Here is a 24,373-nt window from a genome sequence, read left to right as displayed (position 1 = left end):
CACACACAGACAGACAAAGACCCACATGCACACATATATTTTGTGTGGTGAATTTGTACTTGCAGAGTTACATTGCACTTTGCTCAAAAGCTGCATACATTCATGTAGAACTCTGAGCTCATAAACTGCATGAATTTATGTAAAACTCTGTTATCTCACTTTTTAGATTAGAATTCACCTAAACATCAGGTCATAGACAGAGAACACAGGGGGCTAACACCTTCAACATATTCTGGATTAGTGGTGCTGGAAGAGCACAGCAGTTCAGGCAGCATCCAAGTAGCTTCGAAATCGACGTTTCGGGCAAAAGCCCTTCATCAGGAATAAAGGGTTTATTCCTGATGAAGGGCTTTTGCCCGAAACGTCGATTTCGAAGCTACTTGGATGCTGCCTGAACTGCTGTGCCCTTCCAGCACCACTAATCCAGAATCTGGTTTCCAGCATCTGCAGTCATTGTTTTTACCCTCAACATATTGTCTACCTATCACCATTGTTAACAGCTAACCCGAGAATGCAACTTTTAAAAAAAAGGGTTTTGTGATTTACACATGAAAGAAGTGAAACTATCACTGTATTCTAACAGTGGGTGGCACGGTGGCACAGTGGTTAGCACTGCTGCCTCACAGCGCCTGAGACCCGGGTTCAATTCCCGCCTCAGGTGACTGACTGTGTGGAGTTTGCACGTTCTCCCCGTGTCTGCGTGGGTTTCCTCCCACAGTCCAAAGATGTGCAGGTCAGGTGAATTGGCCATGCTAAATTGCCCATAGTGTTAGGTAAGGGGTAGATGTAGATGTAGGGGTATGGGTGGGTTACGCTTCGGCTGGGCGGTGTGGACTTGTTGGGCCGAAGGGCCTGTTTCCACACTGTAAGTAATCTAATCTAATCTAATGAAAGGCTTAACAGGCAATCAATTTTTCAATGTATAATTTCAGTTACATCACACTGCAAATTTTTGCTATAAATTCTGTGTGTTAGGATCGAGCCCTCCACAATCACCTGATGAAGGAGCGTCGCTCCGAAAGCTAGTGTACTTCCAATTAAACCTGTTGGATTATAACCTGGTGTTGTGTGATTTTTAATTCTGTACTTTCAGCTGCTCTTCCCTGTGGGGGGGGGGGGGGGACATTGTGAGGATGAAGTGGTCTATTCTGATTCTGCGCGTCTCCCCCGCCACCCAGGGCAGGCGTGCGCATGCGCGTTGCCGCAGTAATGGCGGCCGTTGTCGCGCCGTGTCTGGGACTGAGGAGCTGGGCGTTTTATATCATTACCGGCATCATCTGCACTGTCATTGAAAACACGACCTGCTCCACATGTAAACACAGAGTACCGGATCGGAGAGAGGTGAGTGACAACTCCCGTAAAATAATCCCAGCTCAGAAAAGAAAAGGGATTGGTTACGGCTCAGAGTCCGACCGCAGATAGAGACTGGGCCAGAGACACAGTCAGATACAGAGAGAGAGAGAGAACAACCGAAAATAACTGCGGATGGTGTAAACCTGAAACAAAAACGAAAGTTGATGGAAAAGCTCGGCAGGTCTGGCAGCATTTGTGAAGGGAATTTAGAGTTAAAGTTTCCAGGTCAGGTTCTGAGCAAGGGTCACTGGACCCGAAACGTTAACTTTGATTCCTCTTCGCAGATGCGGCCAGACCTGCTGAGCTTCTCCCGCAATCTGTTTTTGTTTGAGTGAGAGAGACTGGACCACACAGAGAGAGAGAGAGAGAGATTGGAACTGGCAGGAGGCAGAGAGAAATATGCATACAGGGACTGGGCAGGAGGCAGAGAGAGAGAGATGTATACAGGGACCGGGCAGGAGTAAGAGAGAGAGATGTATACAGGGACCGGGCAGGAGGCAGAGAGAAATATGCATACAGGGACTGGGCAGGAGGCAGAGAGAGAGAGATGTATACAGGGACCGGGCAGGAGTAAGAGAGAGAGATGTATACAGGGACCGGGCAGGAGGCAGAGAGAGAGATGTATACAGGGACTGGGCAGGAGGCAGAGAGAGAGAGATGTATACAGGGACCGGGCAGGAGGCAGAGAGAGAGAGATGTATACAGGGACTGGGCAGGAGGCAGAGAGAGAGAGATGTATACAGGGACCGGGCAGGAGTAAGAGAGAGAGATGTATACAGGGACCGGGCAGGAGGCAGAGAGAGAGATGTATACAGGGACCGGGCAGGAGGCAGAGAGAGAGAGATGTATACAGGGACCGGGCAGGAGGCAGAGAGAGAGATGCATACAGGGACCGGGCAGGAGGCAGAGAGAGAGATGCATACAGGGACCGGGCAGGAGGCAGAGAGAGAGATGCATACAGGGACCGGGCAGGAGGCAGAGAGAGAGATGCATACAGGGACCGGGCAGGAGGCAGAGGGAGAGGTGCATTCAGGGACCGGGCAGGAGGCAGAGAGAGAGATGCATACAGGGACCGGGCATGAGGCAGAGGGAGAGGTGCACTCAGGGACCGGGCATGAGGCAGAGGGAGAGGTGCACTCAGGGACCGGGCATGAGGCAGAGGGAGAGGTGCATTCAGGGACCGGGCAGGAGGCAGAGAGAGAGAGGTGCATTCAGGGACCGGGCAGGAGGCAGAGAGAGAGAGGTGCATTCAGGGACCGGGCAGGAGGCAGAGAGAGAGAGGTGCATTCAGGGACCGGGCAGGAGGCAGAGAGAGAGAGGTGCATTCAGGGACCGGGCAGGAGGCAGAGAGAGAGAGGTGCATTCAGGGACCGGGCAGGAGGCAGAGAGAGAGAGGTGCATTCAGGGACCGGGCAGGAGGCAGAGAGAGAGAGGTGCATTCAGGGACCGGGCAGGAGGCAGAGAGAGAGAGGTGCATTCAGGGACCGGGCAGGAGGCAGAGAGAGAGAGGTGCATTCAGGGACCGGGCAGGAGGCAGAGAGAGAGAGGTGCATTCAGGGACCGGGCAGGAGGCAGAGAGAGAGAGGTGCATTCAGGGACCGGGCAGGAGGCAGAGAGGGAGAGGTGCATTCAGGGACCGGGCAGGAGGCAGAGAGAGAGAGAGGTGCATTCAGGGACCGGGCAGGAGGCAGAGAGAGAGAGAGAGAGAGAGAGATGCATTCAGGGACCGGGCAGGAGGCAGAGAGAGAGAGAGAGATGCATTCAGGGACCGGGCAGGAGGCAGAGAGAGAGATGCATTCAGGGACTGGGCCAGAGACAGAGAGAGAGATGCATTCAGGGACCGGGCAGGAGGCAAAGAGAGATGTGCATGCAGGGACCGGGCAGGAGGCAGAGAGAGAGAGGTGCATTCAGGGACCGGGCAGGAGGCAGAGAGAGAGAGGTGCATTCAGGGACCGGGCAGGAGGCAGAGAGAGAGAGAGGTGCATTCAGGGACCGGGCAGGAGGCAGAGAGAGAGAGAGAGAGAGAGAGAGAGATGCATTCAGGGACCGGGCAGGAGGCAGAGAGACAGAGAGAGATGCATTCAGGGACCGGGCAGGAGGCAGAGAGAGAGAGATGCATTCAGGGACTGGGCCAGAGACAGAGAGAGAGATGCATTCAGGGACCGGGCAGGAGGCAAAGAGAGATGTGCATGCAGGGACCGGGCAGGAGGCAGAGAGAGAGAGATGCATACAGGGACCGGGCAGGAGGCAGAGAGAGAGATGCATTCAGGGACCGGGCAGGAGGCAAAGAGAGATGTGCATGCAGGGACCAGACAGGAGGCAGAGAGAGATGTGCATACAGGGACCGGGCAGGAGGCAAAGAGAGATGTGCATGCAGGGACTGGACAGGAGGCAGAGAGAGAGATGCATACAGGGAACCGGGCTGGAGACAGAGATCAAGAAGAAAAAAACAATACAGCACAGGAACAGGCACTTTGGCTCTCCAAGCCTGCACCTACGCATCCTAAAATTGTCTTCATTTACAGGATCCCTCTATTCTCTTCCTATTCATGTATTTGTCCAGGTGTTAGCTCCGCCACCACCTCTGGCAGCATGTTCCAGGCACTCACCACCCTTTGTATGGAAAAATGTGCCTTGCACATCTCTTTTAAATTTGCCCGCCTCGGCACCTTGATCCTGTGTCTTCTACCTCACTACCAAAATGGACCTCATTGGCCTCACGACAGACCAGTGTAATTCTTCCACAAACCCCAAGGTGTTAGCAGCAAGCCCATTGAGACAACCAGTGAACAAGAGCAGTTGGAGAGTCGAGATAGTGGCAGTCTGAACAGTCTGCTGTGTTGGGCTCTGTGCCATACCCCAGGCAAGTTGGGTTCCTACACAAACACAAACACAAACACAAACACAAACACAAACACACACACACGCACACACACCCATTAGTCATCCCTGAGGAATGTTTGTAGTGTAAAGTAGGTAGGTAGAGCACCTAGAGGCCCTTTAAATTTGGATCTGGAGCTGAAATGAAGACACCTAAAGGAAAGGGAGCAAGGGGAGTGCAACAGGCAGGGCACTCTCCTACTATGTCGGGCACGCCGGCAGCCGTTGCCTTGACTCCTGTGGCAGCGCCTTTAAGTTCAGTGGAATAGCAGCATTTACTCACTGAGTTTGCAAAACCCCGTGAAAATATTCGAAGAAGCGCTGGAACCGATTACTGACATGCTGACAAAGCATGAACAGGAGATCCAGGCTCTGGATCGGCACATAGAAGCAGTGGAACAAAGGACCACGATCTCGGAGGCCGTGATGGAGAGCTGCAAGTGGCGAGTCTGAACCTTGGAAGGCCAGATTCGGGCCCTGCTGCAACAAGTAGATGACCTCGAAAACCAAGGTCAACGGAAAAAAACTTATGAATCATAGGTTTTCCAGACCATGAGGAGGGCGAAAACCTTGCTGAATTTCCCAGGGGGTGACTTCCAGAGTTCCTGGAGCTGGTAATTGAGTCGGGCCAGGTGAGTGTGAAACGGGCCCACTGGATCGCAATGCGCAGGTCTGGCCTGGCTCAGCACCCCCGCCCAATCCTAGTGTGACTCCAGCACTATAAAGAAAAGCAATTAATAATAGAAACAGCAAGAAGACTGGGAGGCGATCCACAGGATTTGGTTATAAAGGTTCTAGGATAATGTTTTTTCATGACTTTTCTGGGGCCATAATTAAGAAAAGAAAGACCTTTGATGATGTAAATAAAAAATTAAGAGATTTAAACATTCACTATTCTCTGAGGTACCAGGCAGTGCTACGTTTCAATTATGGAGGATGTCAACAACTTCGACTCAGTGGAAAAAGTAAAAGAATTTTTGAACTCGCTGAAATAATATACTTTGATCAAGGAAGCAGGAGGAAAAGCTGAGTGTGTGGACAATGGCATAATTCTTAAAATTTTCTCTTTCTTTGTTCTTTTCCTTTTTGGAGACTCAGGCCTTACAAGCTTTGGTGTAAAATTCGGTATGTTTATATCATATCTGTTTGGTACATATTTGTTATTCTACTGTTCGGTTTTGCTGGATGAGGGGTGGTTACTTCTTTGATATAAAGATGTGTGGGGTTGAGATGTGGAGGGGGAGGGGTGGGCGTCCATTGTTAACTTGCAGGAGTTTAAATAATTGCTTTTTTTCCCCCATTGCTTGGGTTTGGGGTGCGGTCTTAACTGGAAGGTGCTAGGATGGCTGTAAGGTTGAGAGTGAATGCCCCCTATGTGAGGGGGGAGATCTTTGGAGATTTGTGTTTTTTGTGTTTATTCGTTGAAGTTATGGATAGTGGTTAGTTTCTTAGTTTTAGTAGTGTTTGTAGGAATAGTCTTTAGATTTGATAAAGTCTGTATTTTCTCCACTCGCTGCACATTGAGTTGGCTTCTTCCTCTCGGGGGACAGCGGGTTGTCGTGTGCGGGCGTGGCTAAGGCGGTGTTCAGGCGGTGCACCTGGAATATAAAGGGGAGCCATTCCCTCATTAAAAAGAAAAAGGTGTTTTCAATTTTTAAGAAGGAAAGGGTTGACATCACTCTGTTGCAAGACAAAATCTGACTGATAGGGAACATCTGAAGTAATGGGGAGTGGGGTGGGGGGTGCGGTGGTGGTACAATAGGGTATTCTCCTCCTTTAACTCCAAAAGCAGAAAAGTGGTCTTACTGGTACGAAAGAACCACCCATTTTAGGTGACAGATCAAATCAAAGATGAATATGGACGATTTATCATTCTCAAGGCTCTGGTACACGGTGAAGAGTGTAGTATCCTGAAGGTTTACTGTCCCCCGGCACATCCTCATAAATTTTTACTTGATGTGGTCTCTAAGGTAATGGCTGTTTGGGTACGCCGTATAGTTATAGGAGGAAATTTTAATCATCTCTTGGACACTGGGGTAGACAGGACGCCAAGAGGACTGTTGGGTACACACCTGCAGTCTTGACAGTTAGTGGACTTGTATGAGGAGTTAGAGCTAGTCCACCCTAATGGGGGGGCGGAATTTTATCTTTTACTCCAATCCGCACAAGAATCGGTATGTTCTTTGTTTCGTCGGTTTGTTTGGGCTTGGTGCTGGCCTGCAATACTGGGAGCATAACTATTTTGGGGCATAACTATTTCGGACCATGCAGCCCTGTATTTAGGTGTTAAGACCAAGGGGAGTGGAGTAGGCACACGGCACTGCGCATGGATCCGTTTCTGTTGAAGGATGGCAGCTTTGTACAGTACATTACAAGGGAGTTCAGGGCTTTTTGGGACATCAATTGGGGTACGGCCAGTAATCCATCAGTGCTCTGGGAGACCACCAAAATGTTCTTAAGGGGTCTGATTATTTCTTACTTGACAATGAGAATGATGCTTGAGGCCCTGCTGAAGGCAGCTGAATCGGCACTTTATACCAGACTATCAGTGGTCAAATTACAACGGGTCACAACTCTCCGGGTGGCTCTGAACACAGTGCTCACATAAGCGGTGAAGAGAACGATCTCCTTTGCAAAGCAAAGGCTGTTTGAATATGGGGATAAGTCAGGTAGATACCTGGCTAGGAAGGAAAGTGTCCCACAGTCCATTGTGTCTATCATGGAGAGAACTGACAACGTCACTCGCGAACTGAAAAAGACCAGTACCAGATTTTGGGAATTCTATGCATTATTATACCGGTCGGAGGGCTGTAGGGATGGAGTTGAAAGAGTGGAAACTTTTTTTGGCCTCCCTGAAATAAACGCAGATCAGGCTTCCCTTTTAAATACCTCTGACAGTACAGGAGGCACAAGAGGCGGTAAGGCAACTCCAAGGGTAGCAAGGCACCTGGTCCAGACTGGTACCTGAGTGAATTGTACAAGGCGTTTATACACATGTTAGCTGAACCACTTCTGGAGATGTACAGTCACTCGTATAGCCAGGGCTGCCTTCTGCCCTCTCTTAGGGAGGCTAATATCTCCCTTATTTTACAGAAAGGGAAAGATCCTAAGGATTTCACACTGTACCGACCCATCTCGCTATTGAATGTGGATTTTAAAATCCTATCAAAAGTGTTGGCTATGAGGTTGGAGAAGGTGCTGCCTGTTATTATAAAAGAGGTCCAAACTGGTTTTATCGAGGGCAGCAGCTCCTCCAACAATGTCAGACGGGTACTGAACATAGTGCAAATATGTCAGCAGAGACTGATGCCAGGTTTGGTGGTCTCCCTGGATGCAGAAAAGGCTTTTGATCAGGTGGAATGGTCGTATCTCTCTGCAGTTCTAGATCACTTTGGCCTGGGAGGGGCGTTCGCCAGGTGGGTAGCAGCTTTATATAAGGACCCCAAAGCGGCAGTTATCACGAATGGGGTTAAATCGAGCAAGTTTGTGTGGGGAGGGACAGCTGACAGGGATGTCCCATATCGCCGCTGCTGTTTACCTTGGTACATGAATCGTTGGCGGAGGCAGTCCGAAAGGACTCTGAAGTACTAGCACCAAAGGTGGGAATTAGGGAACACAAAATTACTCTCTATGCGGATGATGTATTTTGGCTAACTCCAGATAATACAAAAAAATTAAATCATTCGGCAGCTTTTCAGGATGCAGGATAAAGTCAGAAGTCATGCCTGTGGGGGGATTTGGTGGAAGTACCGAAGCTGGAGGATGGAATGGAGTTTCTTTTTAGATGGTCAGAGGAAAGTTTTCTCTATCTGGGAATGTTTATTACCCCTACCTTTTTGGCGGCTGTACGGAGCTAACTTTGTACGGGTTGTTTGAGAGAATACAGCAGGACTTAGAGCAATGGGAGAGAATACCCATATCATGGTTAAGTTGTATAGCCTTGATTAAAAAGAATGTTCTTTGTTGGTTGTTATATCCCATGAGGATGCACCCATAGTTATTACCCAAACAGGTGCTGCGGAGGTTTGCTGGGTGACTTGGATCATTTATTTGGTACCGTAGGTGTCACCTAATTAAATTTACCAAGCTGCAACTTCCACAGGATATGGCGGGGATGGACCTCCTGGATCTGAAGAGATATCAAATGGGCACCCTGTTGTCATGTGTTGGCGAATGGGTGCATAAAGTCTCGAAGACAATATGGCTTGATGTTGAGGCATTGCAGGCAAGATGTATCCTCATAAACTTACAGTTATGGATAAGTTGAGATCTGGAGTTGGACACTGTGAGAGTCCATTTATTATCAATACGGATGAAAGCGTGGAGGATAATGTGGCAGGGTGAGGGCAATTTGCTTAACACTTTGCCATTCACCCCATTAGTGGGAACCCCAGGATTTGGAACAGAGTCAATGGATTCCAGCATCAGAGCATGGGAGGGTAAGGGAATCTCCTGTCTGGGAAATTTATTCGAGGGAGAGGTCTTGATGTCTTTCAACCAATTAGGTCAGAAATACAGATTCCCTAATAGGGACCTTTTCCTCCTTGTCTGAACAGTTCCTGTGTATAGGGCCTGTCCATAGGGGATGGCTTCTTTTAACACGTTTAGGTTGGAAACTGGAGAAGTGTAGCATCGTGAGGTTATTTGTGGCTTGCAGTGGAGTGAAGTACTGAGGTGTCCATCCTTAATAGAGATGTGTGATTCTGAAGAATCCATGTTAAGTCTGATGGTGGGATGCAACTCGTTGATATTGTCAGTTGTTTCAGTGATTCCTCCTATGAGTCCAAAGATTATAAATAGAAGATTAGGGATTATAAATAGAAGAAGACCACGCTCTTGGACCAGCCGTACAAGTCAGATATAGAAAGAAGAGTGCTCCGTTGTGGGGACGCTCTCTCAGTTAGTACCATATATCATTTGCAGAGAGGAAACGCCTTGGAGGTTATGGAGAAACTCCATGAGATTTGGATCAGGAGTTAGGGGAAGAAATGTCATCAGAAACTTGGGAGGATATATGGGGGAATGTAACGAAAATTTCAATATGCAATAAAGCACAGGCAATACAATTGAAGATCTTGCACAGGGCCCATACGATGCCAGAAAGTTTAGCAAAGTTTAAGAAAGGATCTTCTCCGAAATGTCCCAAATGTATAGGCACCGTTATACATTGCTTTTGGTCTTGCTACAAGATTCGCGTGCCATAGTGAATGAGCTGGAGAGGATCCTGGGAATGGAAGTAAAGGAAGATCTGCTATCCCTCCTCCTGGGAGTACTGAATCTGTCCTGTTTTGGTGAGCATGGGAAGAGGTTATTCAATATTCTTACACACTGCGGGGTAGAACATCCTAATGAATTGAATATCAGAAAAACCTCCAGGTCTTGCAGGGTGGCACAGACTTGTGATGGAGTACATCCTCAAGATTATCTGACAGTATGGTGAGCCGTAGCACAGAACAATTTTATAAATCATGGCGGCCCTTTCTAATGGACCTGTTGGCGGTACTGAGCCTTTATATAACCAAGAGGGCCATATATGGTGGTTCGGGAAGATGGGGTTGGGGGGGTGGTAGAGGCCTAGTAGATACGGGTATGATAACTGTTGCTTCCATAGACAGGAGCTTCGGTGGAGGTGCGGCAAGTGGAGTAATGCAATGTAGTTTGATTTTAGTGGATTGTAATTTAATTTCGTGCTATTTTATTTAATTTGAGTTTATTCTAATTTGGCTTAAGTAAATATGAGATGTCTTGAAGAGTACAAGGCAGTTTATTGTTAACCTTACTATAATATCATAGTATGATACTATTTCTACTTCTCTGTACCTTGTACTTTTATAACTTGTTGGTTTTTTTTGTAAAAGAGTGAAACATTTTTTCAACAAATATATACATTAAAAAAGAACAAGAATAGTCAACAGAGAAAGCTGCAGTGCAGCAACCAAAGAAGGAGTCATCAATTTGGACCCCTCCAGAAGGCCGTTGCCCTAGGCTTGACATGTATGATCAAGTTATCAGGAGATGTGTCAACGCCAGACTTATCAGCCGCGTTCGCAAGACAGTCCAGAATGTCACCCAAGCGCAATGCAATACCACCCATGGTCTGAAGACGATCCACAACATTGTCATCAAACCAGAAGGCAAAGGAGGAGCCATCATTATATACAATGGAACAGGCTACTGCAAAGAATCCTACTGACAACTGAACAACCAGGAACACTACAGACAACCTGCTAATCCAACCAAAGAACATCAACAGACAATCAAGACCTTCAGAATATCTGTGCGCTCTCATCCCACATAAATCTCTTGTGGGAGACTTCTACTACCTTCTGACGATACACAGACCAACACTTCCTGAACCACCATATTTGGCCCTCGTGGTTATATAAAGGCTCTAATCAGTACCGCCGACAGGCCCATATCAGGCAATGGGACCCTGTGTGACATTCTCTCTGGCTATGTCGAGGGCATCTTGAAACCCATTGTACAAGGAACCCCCAGCTTCTGTCACCATATTACAGACTTCTTACGCAAACTCAGCACCCACGGACTAGTCAAACCAGAAACATTCCTCGTTACAATGGAATTTTCGGCACGCTACACCACACATCCCACAATGATGGCATCACTGCATCTGCCTCAGTAATCAACACCAGCAACTGCCAATTCCTGAAAGTCATCCTACAACTCATCTGTCTTATCCTTGACCATAATATCTTCACCTTCAACAAACAGCTCTTCATCCAGACTTATAGAACAGCCATGGGATCAAATTTGCAACCCAATATGCCAACATCTTCATGCGCAAGTTCAAGCAAGATGTCTTTGCTGCACAGGACTTCCAACCAACACTATACACCAGATACATGGACGACATTTTTTTTCTTTGGACTCATAGGAGGAATCACTGAAACAACTACATGACAATATCAACGAGTTGCATCCCACCATCAGACTTAACATGGATTCTTCAGAATCACACTCATTCTTGGACACACACATCTCTATTAAGGATGGACACCTCAGTGCTTCACTCCACTGCAAGCCACACATAACCTCACAATGCTACACTTCTCCAGTTTCCAACCTAAACGTGTTAAAAGAAGCCATCCCCTATGGACAGGCCCTATACACAGGAACTGTTCAGACAAGGAGGAACGCAACACACACCTACAAATACTGAAAGACACCCTCGTAAGAATGGGAGGTGATGCTGATCTCATCGATTACCAATTCCAATGTGCCACAGCGAGAAACCGCAACAATCTCCTCAAGACAGACATGGGACACGACCAATAGAATACCCTTCGTCTTCCAGTACTTCCCCAGAAGTTCACAACAAACTGTTCAAGACAACAGCAACCACAATCCTGCCACAATAACTTCTGCCAGACATGTTAAATCATTGACATGGGTATGACCATCACACATGGGAACATCACCCACCACATACACAGTACGCATGCATGTGAATTGGCCAACGCAGTCTCCCTTAAATGCTGTAGGAATGTATGTCCTGAGTTGCATGATACATTGGCGAGACTATGCAGATGCTGTGGTAACAGATGAATGGATACAGCGCAGTAATTGCCAGGCAGAACTGTTCCCGCCCATTCGGGGCATAGTTAAGAGATCAAGGACATTCAGCCTCCAATCTTTGGGTAAGCGTCCTCCAAGGCGACCTTTGAGATACACAACATTGCAGGATAGCCAAGTTTACTATCCATGAGGATAGCCTCAACCATGATCGTGGGTTCGTGTCATACTTCATGTAACCCCACCATACTGTTCTCTGTAAAATATAACAGGAAGGCAGAGTACTGGGTCAGTGGAAAGATTCTTGGTAGTGTGGATGTGCAGAGGGATCTTGGAGTCCATGTACATAGATCCCTGAAAGTTGCCTGAAGATTGATAGTGCTGTTAAGAAGGTATACGGTGTATAAGGTTTCATTGGTAAAAGGATTGATTTCCGGACCTGCAATGTCATGCTGCAATTATACAAAACACTAGTGTGGCCACATTTGGAATATTGTGTACAGTTCTGGTCACCATATTTCGGGAAGGATGTGGAGGCATTGGAAAAGTTGCAGGGGAGATTTACCAGGATGTTGCCTGGTCTGGATGAAAGGTCTTATGAGGAAAGGCTGAGAAACTTGAGTCTGTTCTCATTGGAAAGAAGGAGGCTAAGAAGGAATTTGATAGAGACATACAATATGGTCAAAGGATTAGATAGGGTAGATAGTGGAAGTCTTTTTCCTAGGATGATGACATCAGCATGTACGAGGGGGCATAACTAGAAATTGAGGGGTGATAGATTTAAGACAGATGTCAGAGGCAGGTTCTTTACTCCAAGAGTGGTAAGGATGTGGAATGCCCTACCTGCCAATGTAGTCAACTCAGTCACATTAGGGAGATTTAAACAATCCTTGGATAAGCACATGGATGATGGGATCGTGTAGGGAGACGCGCTGAGAATAGTTCACAGGTCTGCGCAACATCGAGGGCCGAAGGGCCTGTTCTTCGCTGTATTGTTCTCTGTTGTAAATCTTCCTTACTGTTCTGTTTTAATACCATCACCTCGATAACTTGCTATTATCTCTCTAATTTAATTAGCTTGGACAGTTTTGGATTACATGTTATTTTGGTTAGACCCTCATAATGCGACTCTTATACCTATCATGTTAGTCCAGCCATTTGGTTTGTCTCTGGCACCATCTTCTTTTGAATTTTATATAATGATCTCTGTGCCTTAATTAATCTGATCATAGATCATCCCACAACTTGTTATTCAGTTGTTGATACTTTACACACACAGTTTGACATTTTTGATCACCTGCAAACACTTGTTATTCAGCCTGTCGACATTCCACTCACACTATTTGTACTTATCTTTTGATGCTCTTAATTACCTGGAATTATCTTGGCATTATCTATCTGCATATAAATTCTGTGCCGTTGTGCATTCCTCCACTTCACCTGATGAAGGAGCAGCGTTATGAAAGCTTGTGATTTCAAATAAACCTGGTGTTGTGTGACTTCAGACTGTGTCCCCTAGTAATTGACCCCTGCACCCTGAAAAAAGCCTCATACTATCCCCTAGATTCATGCCATTCACAATCTTATAGACTTCTATCAGGTTGCCCTGTCAACCTCCTGCATTGAAGTGAAAACAAACCCAGTCTATCCAACTTTTATTCTTAGCTAAAATCCCCATACCAGGCAACATTCTGCTCAGCCTTTTCTTACCCTGTCCAAAGCATCCACATCCTTCCGGTAGTGCGGTGACCAAAATTGTACACAATATTCCAAGTGTGCCCTAAGTAAACTTCCATAAAGCTGCAGCATAACGTGCCTATCCTGTACTCAATGCCCCTTCCAATGAAGGCAAGCATGCCATAGGCTTTTTTTTAAACAATTTTACCTATCTGATATTTTTGCACAATCCCTACTTCAGCTATTTGTCATCCTTACAGAACCCAAGTTCTACAAATGTTTGTTCTCATGGACACAGGACACATCTCAGTGCAGGATGCTAGGTGAAAAGTGAGGTCATAGCATCATCAATTAATGAATTGCAGCATCACTTATATCCCCGTATCAAAGTTGTTGCTTCTCATTAATTGCAATCCCATCTCTATTTTTTAAGTTTGAGAAATTTCAGTGTAGATGTTTCCAAGAAGTAAAATGTTTCAAATCAATTTTCAATCTAATGTTTGCATCTGTTCGTTTTTTTTGAGTCAATTTTAGTACATCCTGACAGTTCCCATGAAATTCAGTAACACTGTATTTTGTTAACCTAATGAATGAAAAGTGATAGAATCCATAAGTGGAAGAAGTATTCTACAACTAGGTAATTGGGACTTGGGATTGGACTTGTATCCCACTTTCTAGCTTGCTATGTTTCCTTATTTAGGGAAAACCTCTTTCCACTGGTGTATTATGATATGTTGGTAAAAAACCCAGGATTTAACTTGATTGAAGAATATGACTTTAAAAAAATTTTAAATTTTTAAAAGGGGGCAGAGGCAATACCCAGTGACATTATTGCAAGACATATAATCTGAAGGTAATGTTCTGGGTTCAGACCCACCATGGAATTCAGGTAGAGAGAGAGCAAGGTAGAGACTAGGCCGGAGACGGACAGAAAGAGGGAGATATGGTCTGGGCCAGAGACACTGGGAGAGCAGGACGGTTTGAGTTTGATTTATTGTCGTCATGTATCGCAATACAGTGAAAAATGTTCTTTTGAGTGATGTACAGGCAGATTATATCATACAAAGTGCATCAGGGTAGCTGAACAGAGTGTAGAACACAGTGTTATGGCTGCAGAGAGAGAGAAATCAGATTTGAGAGGTTTGTTCAAAAGTCTGATAACAGCGGGGACGAAGCTGTTCTTGAATCTGATCATCCATGTGTTGAAATTTTATACTTCTGCCAGACGGAAGAGAGTATAACCGGATTGGGAGGGGTCTTTAATTATATTGCTCACTTTCCTGAGGCAGTGGGAAGTGTAGATGATTTAGTGGATGGAAGACTGGTTTGTGTGATGGACTGGGCTGTGTCAATGATTCTGTTGTTTCTTGTTGTCTTTGGAAGGGCAGTTGTTGTACCATGCTGTGATGCATCCAGAAAGGATACTTACTGTTATATATCTATAACGATTGGGAAGCATTCTTGCAGACATGCTGAATTTCCTTAGCCTCCTCAGGAAGTAGATATGTTGTTGTACTTTCTTGATGGTTGCGTTGATATGGGTGGACAAGGACAGATTGTTGTTGATTTTCACTCCCAGAAACTTGACACTTTTGACAATCTCCACCTCAGCAGCATTGATACAGGCAAGGATGTGACTGGATTGGAGAGAGACGAAGAAAGAAATGGAAAGACTGGCCTCAGAGATTAGGTTAAAAATCACACAACACCAGGTTATAGTTCAACTGGTTAATTTGGAAGCACCAGCTTTCGGAGCTCTGCTCCTTCATCAGGTAGCTGTGGGACAAGATCACAAAACACAGAATTTATAGCAAAAGATTATAGTATCATGCAACTGAAATGATATATTGAACAAAACTAGATTGCTGTTAAGTCTTTCAACTTTTAGACAGGTTACAGGTTTTAGTTCATTAATATGTAAATCCCAGAACTACTTTAAAGTCACATTCTCGAGATAACTTGAGGTTTTATACAAAAAAGAGACATCTCAGCTCAGACAATGTATTAAAAGTGTGAGGTTAGAGTCTGTCTTTATCCAATCTTGAGTCAGACTGGGTCTATTTCCAAAGTAGGAATTTATAAATGTTACATGGATTGACTGCCTGCAGGTTATGTGCTTTTTGAGCAAAAATAGAATATATCTGCAAATTCAATTCTGCAAATGCAAATTCACCCGTATACATATGTGTGTGTGTGTGCGCGTGCGCACATGAGGGAGAGAGAATGAGTGTGATTGCACATGAGAGTGTGTGCTTGCATGCAACAGCCACCAGACCGGGATGTTCCCTCCCAGTCAGGGAACAGATCAATGGTCAGGGACATTTGGCCTCGGATCTTTGAATGACCATCCGCCAAGATGGACTTCAGGATACGCAAAATGCAGAGTGGCCAAGCAGAGCCTGATAGCCAAGTTCGGTACCCATGAGGTTGGCCTCAACCGGGACCTTGGGTTCATGTCACACAACAGTGACCCCACCACATTATACACACTCACATGCACACACACTCTTATATACTCACACTCTCACACACACACTTACTCATACACGCATGCATACACCCCACACCCACCCATGCACACATCCTCTCACAGGCTTATACTTCATGACACTTAGCCAAGCATGTATGCACACACACACGCACACACACTCTTAAGCTCACTTGCACTCACATGCATGCTCGCTCTCACTCACTCACACACGCACACACTCACACTCACACTCACACACTCTCGCTCTCACTCTCACACTCATACTCTCACACATATAAGTCTATGGGGTGAATTTGGATTTGCAGAATTATATTTGCAGATACATTCTATTTTGCTCAAAAAGTGCACAACCTGCACATAATCAATGCAGGCGGTCAATCCATGTGATATAATCAAGTTAAAACTCACATGACACTGGATTATAATCCAACAAGTTTATTTGAAAGTACAAGCTTTTGGCTCTGAAAGCTTGCTGTTTCAAATAAATCTGTTGGGCTATAACTCGGTGTTGTGTGATTTTTGACTTTGGCCACCCCAGTTCAACACTGGCACATCCACATCATTTTTATGAAATACATTGAAGGGCATGATCTCATTTAATTAGACATTAAAGAAACATTTATCAAATATGAAGCTATGTGTGCAGAGCTGATAGGCCTACCTGTTAAAGTTTATACGTAACATTTAAAAGTATTGATCCTTTTTTAAAACAATGCTATCTTTATCATTTTAGGTGGTTTACCAAGTATATTTAGAACCAAGTCGAATTACCAGAAGAAGTATTGATCAGCATCTAAGAATAAAAATTGTGTACGATTTAAGCATTGAATAGTAAGTATTATAATTTATCATCTTGACAGCCATTTACTAAATAACATTACTGACTTTAACTCTTAACATTGATAGCTTTTTAATTTTTTTTATATTCTAGTTTACCCACGGATAAAAAACATTTAGTTAAGGTATGTATAAAATTCATGCATTCTACAATATGTAACTATAAAAGTATATTCAATGGTAAATTGTAATGTGCAGTACTTTAATTCCATTATTTGGCATTATTGTTTCTAAGAGACAAAATGAAATCCAAATGTGTCTCATTCAGATCGAAAATAACACTAAAATGTAAGAACAATACAGTTAACTTTGTAACATAAAGAAATGTATTGATAACGTTTTAATCTTAATGGTTCTTTGCCAAACCTGGGTTGTGTTAATAGTACCTTGTCTCCGTAGGTGTTGTGTGTTCCTAGCATTTTCTATTCTTGACTAAGGTGTCGTAAAACTAAGTGTTATGTCTCAGTAAAGCTGCAGAATAAGAAAGGGTGAAATTTGCACCTATTTTTCTGGGTTGACCAGATGTTGATGTTTTCAAATTATTGTTCAAAGTCACTACTTGCAAATTTGGATGAAATGTTTTGATTGTACAATGAATGACACATCAAGTCAACTAGATGCAGTAAAGTGTCAAATTATTAATCAAACAAAATGAATGAAAAATTAATAAACAGATATTAAAGTAAAAATAATTTGTTTTACGAACCTAAGAATCATTGACGGTATTTGTAAAACTAGCTTTCGAGAGTCTGGTGGTATAGGCAATATTCCTAGGCAAGTATCTGTTTCCAGCCTGAGAGATTTTAGTGGTTAAGTTTAAAATTTACCTAATACAAATGATGGAATAAAAATTAAAGTTTGTTTAACCATTTAATAGAGTATGTACATGGCAAGTATAAAACCAGATAACATTTTCACCTTGAAACAATGTTCTCCTTGTGATGGTTCATTTACACTTCAGTTTTCATTAACTATTAATACCATTGAACTTTAATGTAATTAAGATAAGTTATTAGTAGTGTAAGATTTTGCAGTTTGGGACCACAGTTGCCAAATGTAGGCAATAGACCATCCGTAAGCAGATGCAGCATTTTAGATATGATACATTGGTTAATTAGACAGGAAAAAATATTCCAAATAATTCACTGGTACCAATACACAAGCAAGGAGTTGGCATAGAGTGCATCAATTTTATTAAATTTGTGAAGACAGAAACCTACTATCTAGCTGAAGTGTTAAGGGACTCTTTGGGCCTTCCTCCTTTTTGAACCACCATCCATCTGAAGAAGACAGCCGATGGTTGAATGCTGCCAGCTGATGAGGACAAACTACCCTCATCTCTGTGTTGATATGGTCTATTTCTAAGAGCTGGCAGTTCCTTTGTCAGTTAACCATTTGAATCTTTCTAGCCAATTGACATGGCACAGCTACTCAGTATGTCAAAATAAGTGTTGCCTCCTTGCCTGGCACCAACTCAGATTCAGCTTACACTATGGAAGAAGAGACCCTTCTGTTTCCCTAAACACTACTAATGGATACAATGCAATTATTCAATTTCAGAATAATTATAGCCCTCTTGCCTACCCCAAACTATAGGTCAGCTTATATTTTACTGGTTGTAAGAGACCTGGTATTCATTATAACTTTTATCTTTAATTTGTGTTTTGCTGTTGTTTGTTAGAGATTGTTTGTTTATGTTTGGACATAGCGAGAGAGAGATTTGAAGTTGTCTGAACTAAATTTATTTAAAGTTTCAAACTTGGCAAAAAGAAATTGGAAAAATGAGAACCCCGAATTTCTTACAGAAGATAACTTAAACAAGTAATCTTATACAAACACAATGTGCTCAAAAACTGTGAAAAAAGATATGGATCTGTCACAGGTGAATGATAAGAAAATTGCAAATTTTGAGTTAAGTTTATAACAACTTTGTTTTATGGCAAGTGGAAAATATAACACAGTTCTCAGATCCTCATCTCTATATTACTTTATTATTATGTGGCTGCTAATTAAAGATCTTTTCATTTGTTTCAATGAATTTGCATTTTTATCATCGTTATGTTTTGTGAAAATATTCATGTGGTGAAGTGTATATTTAACTATATTGGCACACAAGGTCAGTCTTGAGGATTATGAGTGAAACATGTTCTGCAATGTTGAGTAGTGAGCAAATAAACAGGGAAAGCTCACAGGGAAAGATTCCATGTAGCTAGAACAATTAGGATTTTGTTTAAATTTCCCTATTAACTCTATTTCCTTGTCAGATAGTTAGTTTTTCAATCATGATACTGCTTACTTTTTTTAGCAAACAGACGTTTTCCACTCTTGATGTTAGCTAGCAAATTTATTTAACTTTATTGCTTTCTTTATATCCTTAAACATGTCTGTACATCTCAACTGACATTTTATGTTTGATTCTTATACTTCGCATTTAAAACCTCTTCTCACTCGTGCTGTATTCTAAAAGACTTGTCTAAGTCAAAAACTGTAGTATAAATGCTATTTTTCTAAACTTGGAAGACATAGTGTGATGTCAACATTATGAACTTGTAAATGACATTAGTTTTGCTCGTTGTCTGTATAGGGTCTTTCAAGTTCATTCCAGCTTCAAACCAGCGTCTACAGGAAAACAACACATACGGACCAAATATTTAACTACAGAAGCAATCATCCCAACACCCACATACAAAGCTGCATCAGAACATTATTTCAATGAGCCAACACACAATGCAGCACAGAGGAACTACCCAGAGCAGAGGAAAATCACCCACACCATGTATTTAAAAAGAATGGGTACCCAATGAACACAGTCTGCTGATTTCTCAGCAATAAACCCAAACAAGCAGACAAAACACTCTCCCCTACATCAAAGACATCTCGGAAATGACTGCCAGACTACTCGGACCCCTTGGCATGATTTTAGTCCACAAATCCACCAACACACTAAAACAACAGCAAATTAACTTGAAAGACCCTATACATTCAACAAGCAAAACTAATGTTATTTACAAAATACTGTGCAAGGACTGTAACAAATACTACATTGGACAAACAGGCAGAAAACTAGCCACCACGATACATGAACACCAACTAGCCAAAAAATGCATGACCCTCTCTCATTAGTATCCTCACATACGGATGAGGAAGGACGCCAATTCGACTGGGGCAGCATATCCATCCTAGGACAAGCCAAACAAAGACATGCACAAGAATTCCTAGAAGCATGGCATTCCAACCGGAACTCTATCAACAAACACATTGAGTTAGACCCTATCTACCACCCCCTGAGAAAAGGAACAGGAACAGGAACACCACAGGAAATGACATTACTAACCCAAAGAAACCCAAACATATAAATAGAAAGCAGGAATTTTCAGCAATGCTTTGTCTTAGGCCTACTGAAGAGGTTACCTAGTCGGGTAACGAAATGTCTGGAAATGAACCTTCAAGCTCAGCGAGCAAACCTACATCCCAAAAAAACCTGCTAGTTGCAACTTCTAACTGAGTAGCTACCTCATGCTGTCTTGTTGCAAACTGATTTCTTTCAGAGCTCAATGCAATTTGTAAATGAGTACGTTTTGATATGTAAAGTCAGTATTTAAAATTTGTGTATTTTGCTGTTATTAAATTATTTTATTCTGTCATACCTTTTTAATAAAAAGGGAAATATAGTTCTGTGCATTCTACATAATTAGATTCTACTAAGTTTTGGATACAACGAACGAGATTAAATGTATTAATAAATACAAAATCAACAAAAATCTGCAAAAAATACAGTTTCCTATGCTAGATCAATAAAATTACTTTAAATCCTGAAATTCCTGATTTATTATTCCCCAATTTGTTCCTGACAGTTTATAAGTTTGGATATCTTTGCTGGTGATGACCTTTACATACAATATAATTCTGCTAGGCAAATTACTAATGCGTGCTGATTACATAAAAGCCTATATAAACTATGTAAATATTTTTTAAGCTTTTATACATTGAGTTTTTTTTCATATTTATAATTACTTTCTAGTGTTTGAGCCAAACTGCTAATTGAAATTATAGAATCAATGTTTTAATTGAAGAATTACAGGTGATAAGGATATTCAGCTTGATATCTACTTCAGCATTTTTTCCAGAATTACGATCTGGGACATTGCTGAGCTATTGCCAAACAAAATCTCAATTATGTTGCAATATTGAGCTGATGTTTATAGTCTGAGATCTAGTATTTTACTTTAGTATTAGGAATAAGAGGAAATAGAGATTATTTTCGATGTTAATTTGTGCATTCTCTGTGGCATGCCTTTACCAGAGTCTAATTGCCAACGAATCAACACTCTCCTTTCATTCCATATAAATATTGCCTTTGCCCTTGAGTTAGTATTCTTGTAAATTGTCCTGCTGAGCACTAGATGAAAACTTCAACAAAATGTGTCTTTGATTTTAGCAATTCTCAAGTTCTGTCCTGCCAAATGACTATTTATTGCTGTTTCTTTTCCATGTTAGAATAAACTGTTCCCAAAAGCGATTAAATATTTACAAGAAACATTCCAAGTTCGTAAAGTTGTTGGTCCAATTCTGCTTAACAGGTATGGTGAGAATCTGTTGTCTTTATAATCTGCCATTTTAAAGTTTTTGATTTTAGAAAAAGAATGAGTATTTTTGGAAACATAGAAGTTAGGAACAGGTGTGGCCCATTTGGCCCTTTTGAAGGTTCTTTGACATTCAACATGATTATGGCTAATCCTTCATCTCTATGCCATATTCCCACTTTCTCTTCCATATCCTTTAATACCCCTTTAATGTCCAAAACTTTATCAATCTCTTTCTTGTATTCAGTCAGTGATCTGGCCTCCACATCCTTCTGTGGTCATGAAATTACAGAAAAGTTCCTTCATCTCAGTCATGTATCCTGAGGCTGTGATCTTTGGTTCAAGACTCCCCAGCCGGGGCAAGCATCCACTCTTCATATGTTTAAAATCAGATCCCCTCTCATTATTCTCAACTCTGAGGAATACAGATGCACTCAAACCAATGTTTCTTCATTTGAATGTCCTGCCATCCCTAATAACAGCCTAATGAACCTTTGCTGCATTCCTGTGACAAGGATGTCCTCCCTTAGGTATGAAATCCAAAACTGCACTCAATATTCTGGTTGTGGTCTCACCAAGCCCTTCTATAATTGCAGTATGACATCCCTACTCCTAAACTCCTCTGGTGATGATGGCCTTCCTAATTGTTTGCTACAACTGTCTATTTATTTTCATTAACTGATTCACAAGGACACCCAGATCCCATTTTATATCCATATTTTTGTGTATAATTTTTATTTAATAATCTTTTCAGTTTTTCACATTAATGCGTATAACTTCACATTTATCCGCGTTATACTGAACATTTTATGTGTTTGTCCACACACTCAACTTGCTGGGATTGCCCAGATATTTCATTAAATCCTCCTCACAACTCTCAATCCTGCCTAGTTTTGTGTCATTAGCAAACTTGGACAATATTACATTTAGTTCTGTTGCAAGGTCACCTATATAGTGAATAGCTGGGATCCAAGCACTGACTTTTGCAGTACACCACTAGTAATAGTCTGCCATCTGGAAAATTACTCATTTTTAACTAGATTGCAGGATGAAGTGCAGCAATGCTAGCTTTTCACTTAATGGGAACTGAGTTCACATCCAAGCCACATTAACAGTATGAGAAGCCTCTACGTCTACTGGCTGGAAAAAATCTTAAATTAAATGAGTTTGGATGCTTCCAGTCAAACTAGTTATTGTGACACTGTTCTAACTTGGCATTCTTAGGTTAGCAGCTGTTGCAAATGGAAATGTATTGAAACTGGCGTCTCTGCTGAAGAGGGGTCAAGACACATTGTTAGGGTGCAGAAAGAGAGATTTAATCTGCAATTAACTGTTCTGTACCCGACCTGTGAGTGCTTAATGTTGAATTGTATATTCAAAGTAGACAGTGTTTTGTTCACCATCGCTGACATGCTCACCATTATGAATACAAATGCATCTCAGTCGAAATACATTCCTTTTGTATTTTTGTAACATAGACTAATGTAAGATTCATCTGTTTAAATCATTAACTGCAATTCAATTGAACAATTCAACTATACAACTTTGCAACCATACAAATCGCTGGTGCGGCCACACTTGGAATACTGTGTACATTTCTGGCCCCCATATTTCGGGAAGGATGTGGAAGCATTAGAAAAGGTACAGGGGAGATTTACCAGGATGTTGCCTGATCTGGAGGGAAGATCTTATGAGGAAAGGCTGAGAGACTTGGTTAGTTCTCATTGGAAAGAAGATGGCTAAGGGGGGATTTGATAGAGACATACAAGATGGTCGAAGGATTAGATAGGGTAGACGGTGGAAGTCTTTTTCCTAGGATGATGATGTCAGCTTGTACAAGGGGGCATAACTAGAAATTGAGGGGTGATAGATTTAAGTTAGATGTCAGAGGCAGGTTCTTTACGCAGTGAGTGGTAAGGACGTGGAATGCCCTACCTGCTAATCTAGTCAACTCAGCTACATTAGGGAGATTTAAACAATCCTTGGATAAGCACATGGATGATTTTGGGATAGTGTAGGGGGACGAGCTGAGAATAGTTCACAGGTCTGCGCAACATCGAGGGCTGAAGGGCCTGTTCTGCGCTGTATTGTTCTATGTTCTATAATATTAACTGTGTTCAGTGTCCACTTGTCATTTAGCAATGCTAAATAAAAATTATATATAGATGAAATAAATAACTGCTAATATTTAGATTCCTCTACTCTGCATATGAGTATGTATTAAGTATTTAACATTTATTATTAACCTTTCTAAACTAAACTGCTAATGTTTTCTCAAGGCCATGTGCAACCAATCAGTACTTAAGAAAGAAGGATGACCCACATATGTACTGTCAAGGTGCCTGTGCTGCCATTACAAGATGTGGCCCGGTAGTTGTTCCGGAAGAACATTTACAGGTAAAACCCCTGCAGTTGTGGAATGAAATGTATTAGTGAAGTCAGCTTAATCTTTTTGTACGTCATATTGATCTTAGTTTGCAAGAGTTGAGAGTTGATTTTGAGAGTATTTTGAGAGTAAATTTATTTTCAATCCAGTTAATATCCAGTAATGTTGAATATAGAGAGTAATGCTGCACAGTCAAATGAAGTTGGGGGTCCGAATAATTAAAATAGAACTGAGATAATACTCAGTTAGAAGAGATTCAGAAGAAGGGAGAGCAGTGGTAGGAGGAGTAGGGTAACTGCAGTAAGAAGGTAGAGCACAATGAAATTTTGTAGAGGTAAGCAAAGTAGAACAGGCTAGAGGAATAACATAAAGTGGATTACAAGCCTCTTTTAGCAGTTAAAGTACAAGACTATTTGGTGCCAGTAGATGATGAAAGTAATACAAAGGAAGAGGACAGCAAGAGTGCTGCTGGAAGAGTGCTGAAAAGTGGTGGAGCAATGTTATGCCCAGAGGAAGCAGTTCATGGACAGTCACTGAGATTAATATGTTGTCTAGATAATGTGGAAGAGCTGAGAATGAAAGGTAGGAGATGAGAGAGGTTGGTTGTAAGAGCGACTCAGAAAACCTTAATTT

The 24,373-nt window shown here is 42.5% G+C and overlaps 1 protein-coding gene across 2 annotated transcripts in view; it reads left to right on the top strand.

Moving 5' to 3' along the window:
• The first annotated feature begins 1,200 nt into the window (after positions 1-1,200).
• The window catches only part of lmln (leishmanolysin-like (metallopeptidase M8 family)), an 82,972-nt gene continuing 59,799 nt past the window's right edge, over positions 1,201-24,373 (top strand). For both annotated transcript variants that reach the window (XM_072579592.1, XM_072579593.1), the window contains exons 1-5: positions 1,201-1,341; positions 16,668-16,765; positions 16,866-16,896; positions 21,269-21,351; positions 23,634-23,751. In XM_072579592.1, the coding sequence (XP_072435693.1) occupies positions 1,210-1,341; positions 16,668-16,765; positions 16,866-16,896; positions 21,269-21,351; positions 23,634-23,751 (462 nt within the window). In that variant the 5' untranslated portion in view covers positions 1,201-1,209. The remainder of the gene's footprint in view (positions 1,342-16,667; positions 16,766-16,865; positions 16,897-21,268; positions 21,352-23,633; positions 23,752-24,373) is intronic.

This window comes from Chiloscyllium punctatum, chromosome 10, assembly GCF_047496795.1.
Source record: "Chiloscyllium punctatum isolate Juve2018m chromosome 10, sChiPun1.3, whole genome shotgun sequence".
Taxonomy (NCBI): domain Eukaryota; kingdom Metazoa; phylum Chordata; class Chondrichthyes; order Orectolobiformes; family Hemiscylliidae; genus Chiloscyllium; species Chiloscyllium punctatum.
Note: the sequence above shows the minus strand (reverse complement) of the source record. Positions and strands in the feature narration are given on the sequence as shown.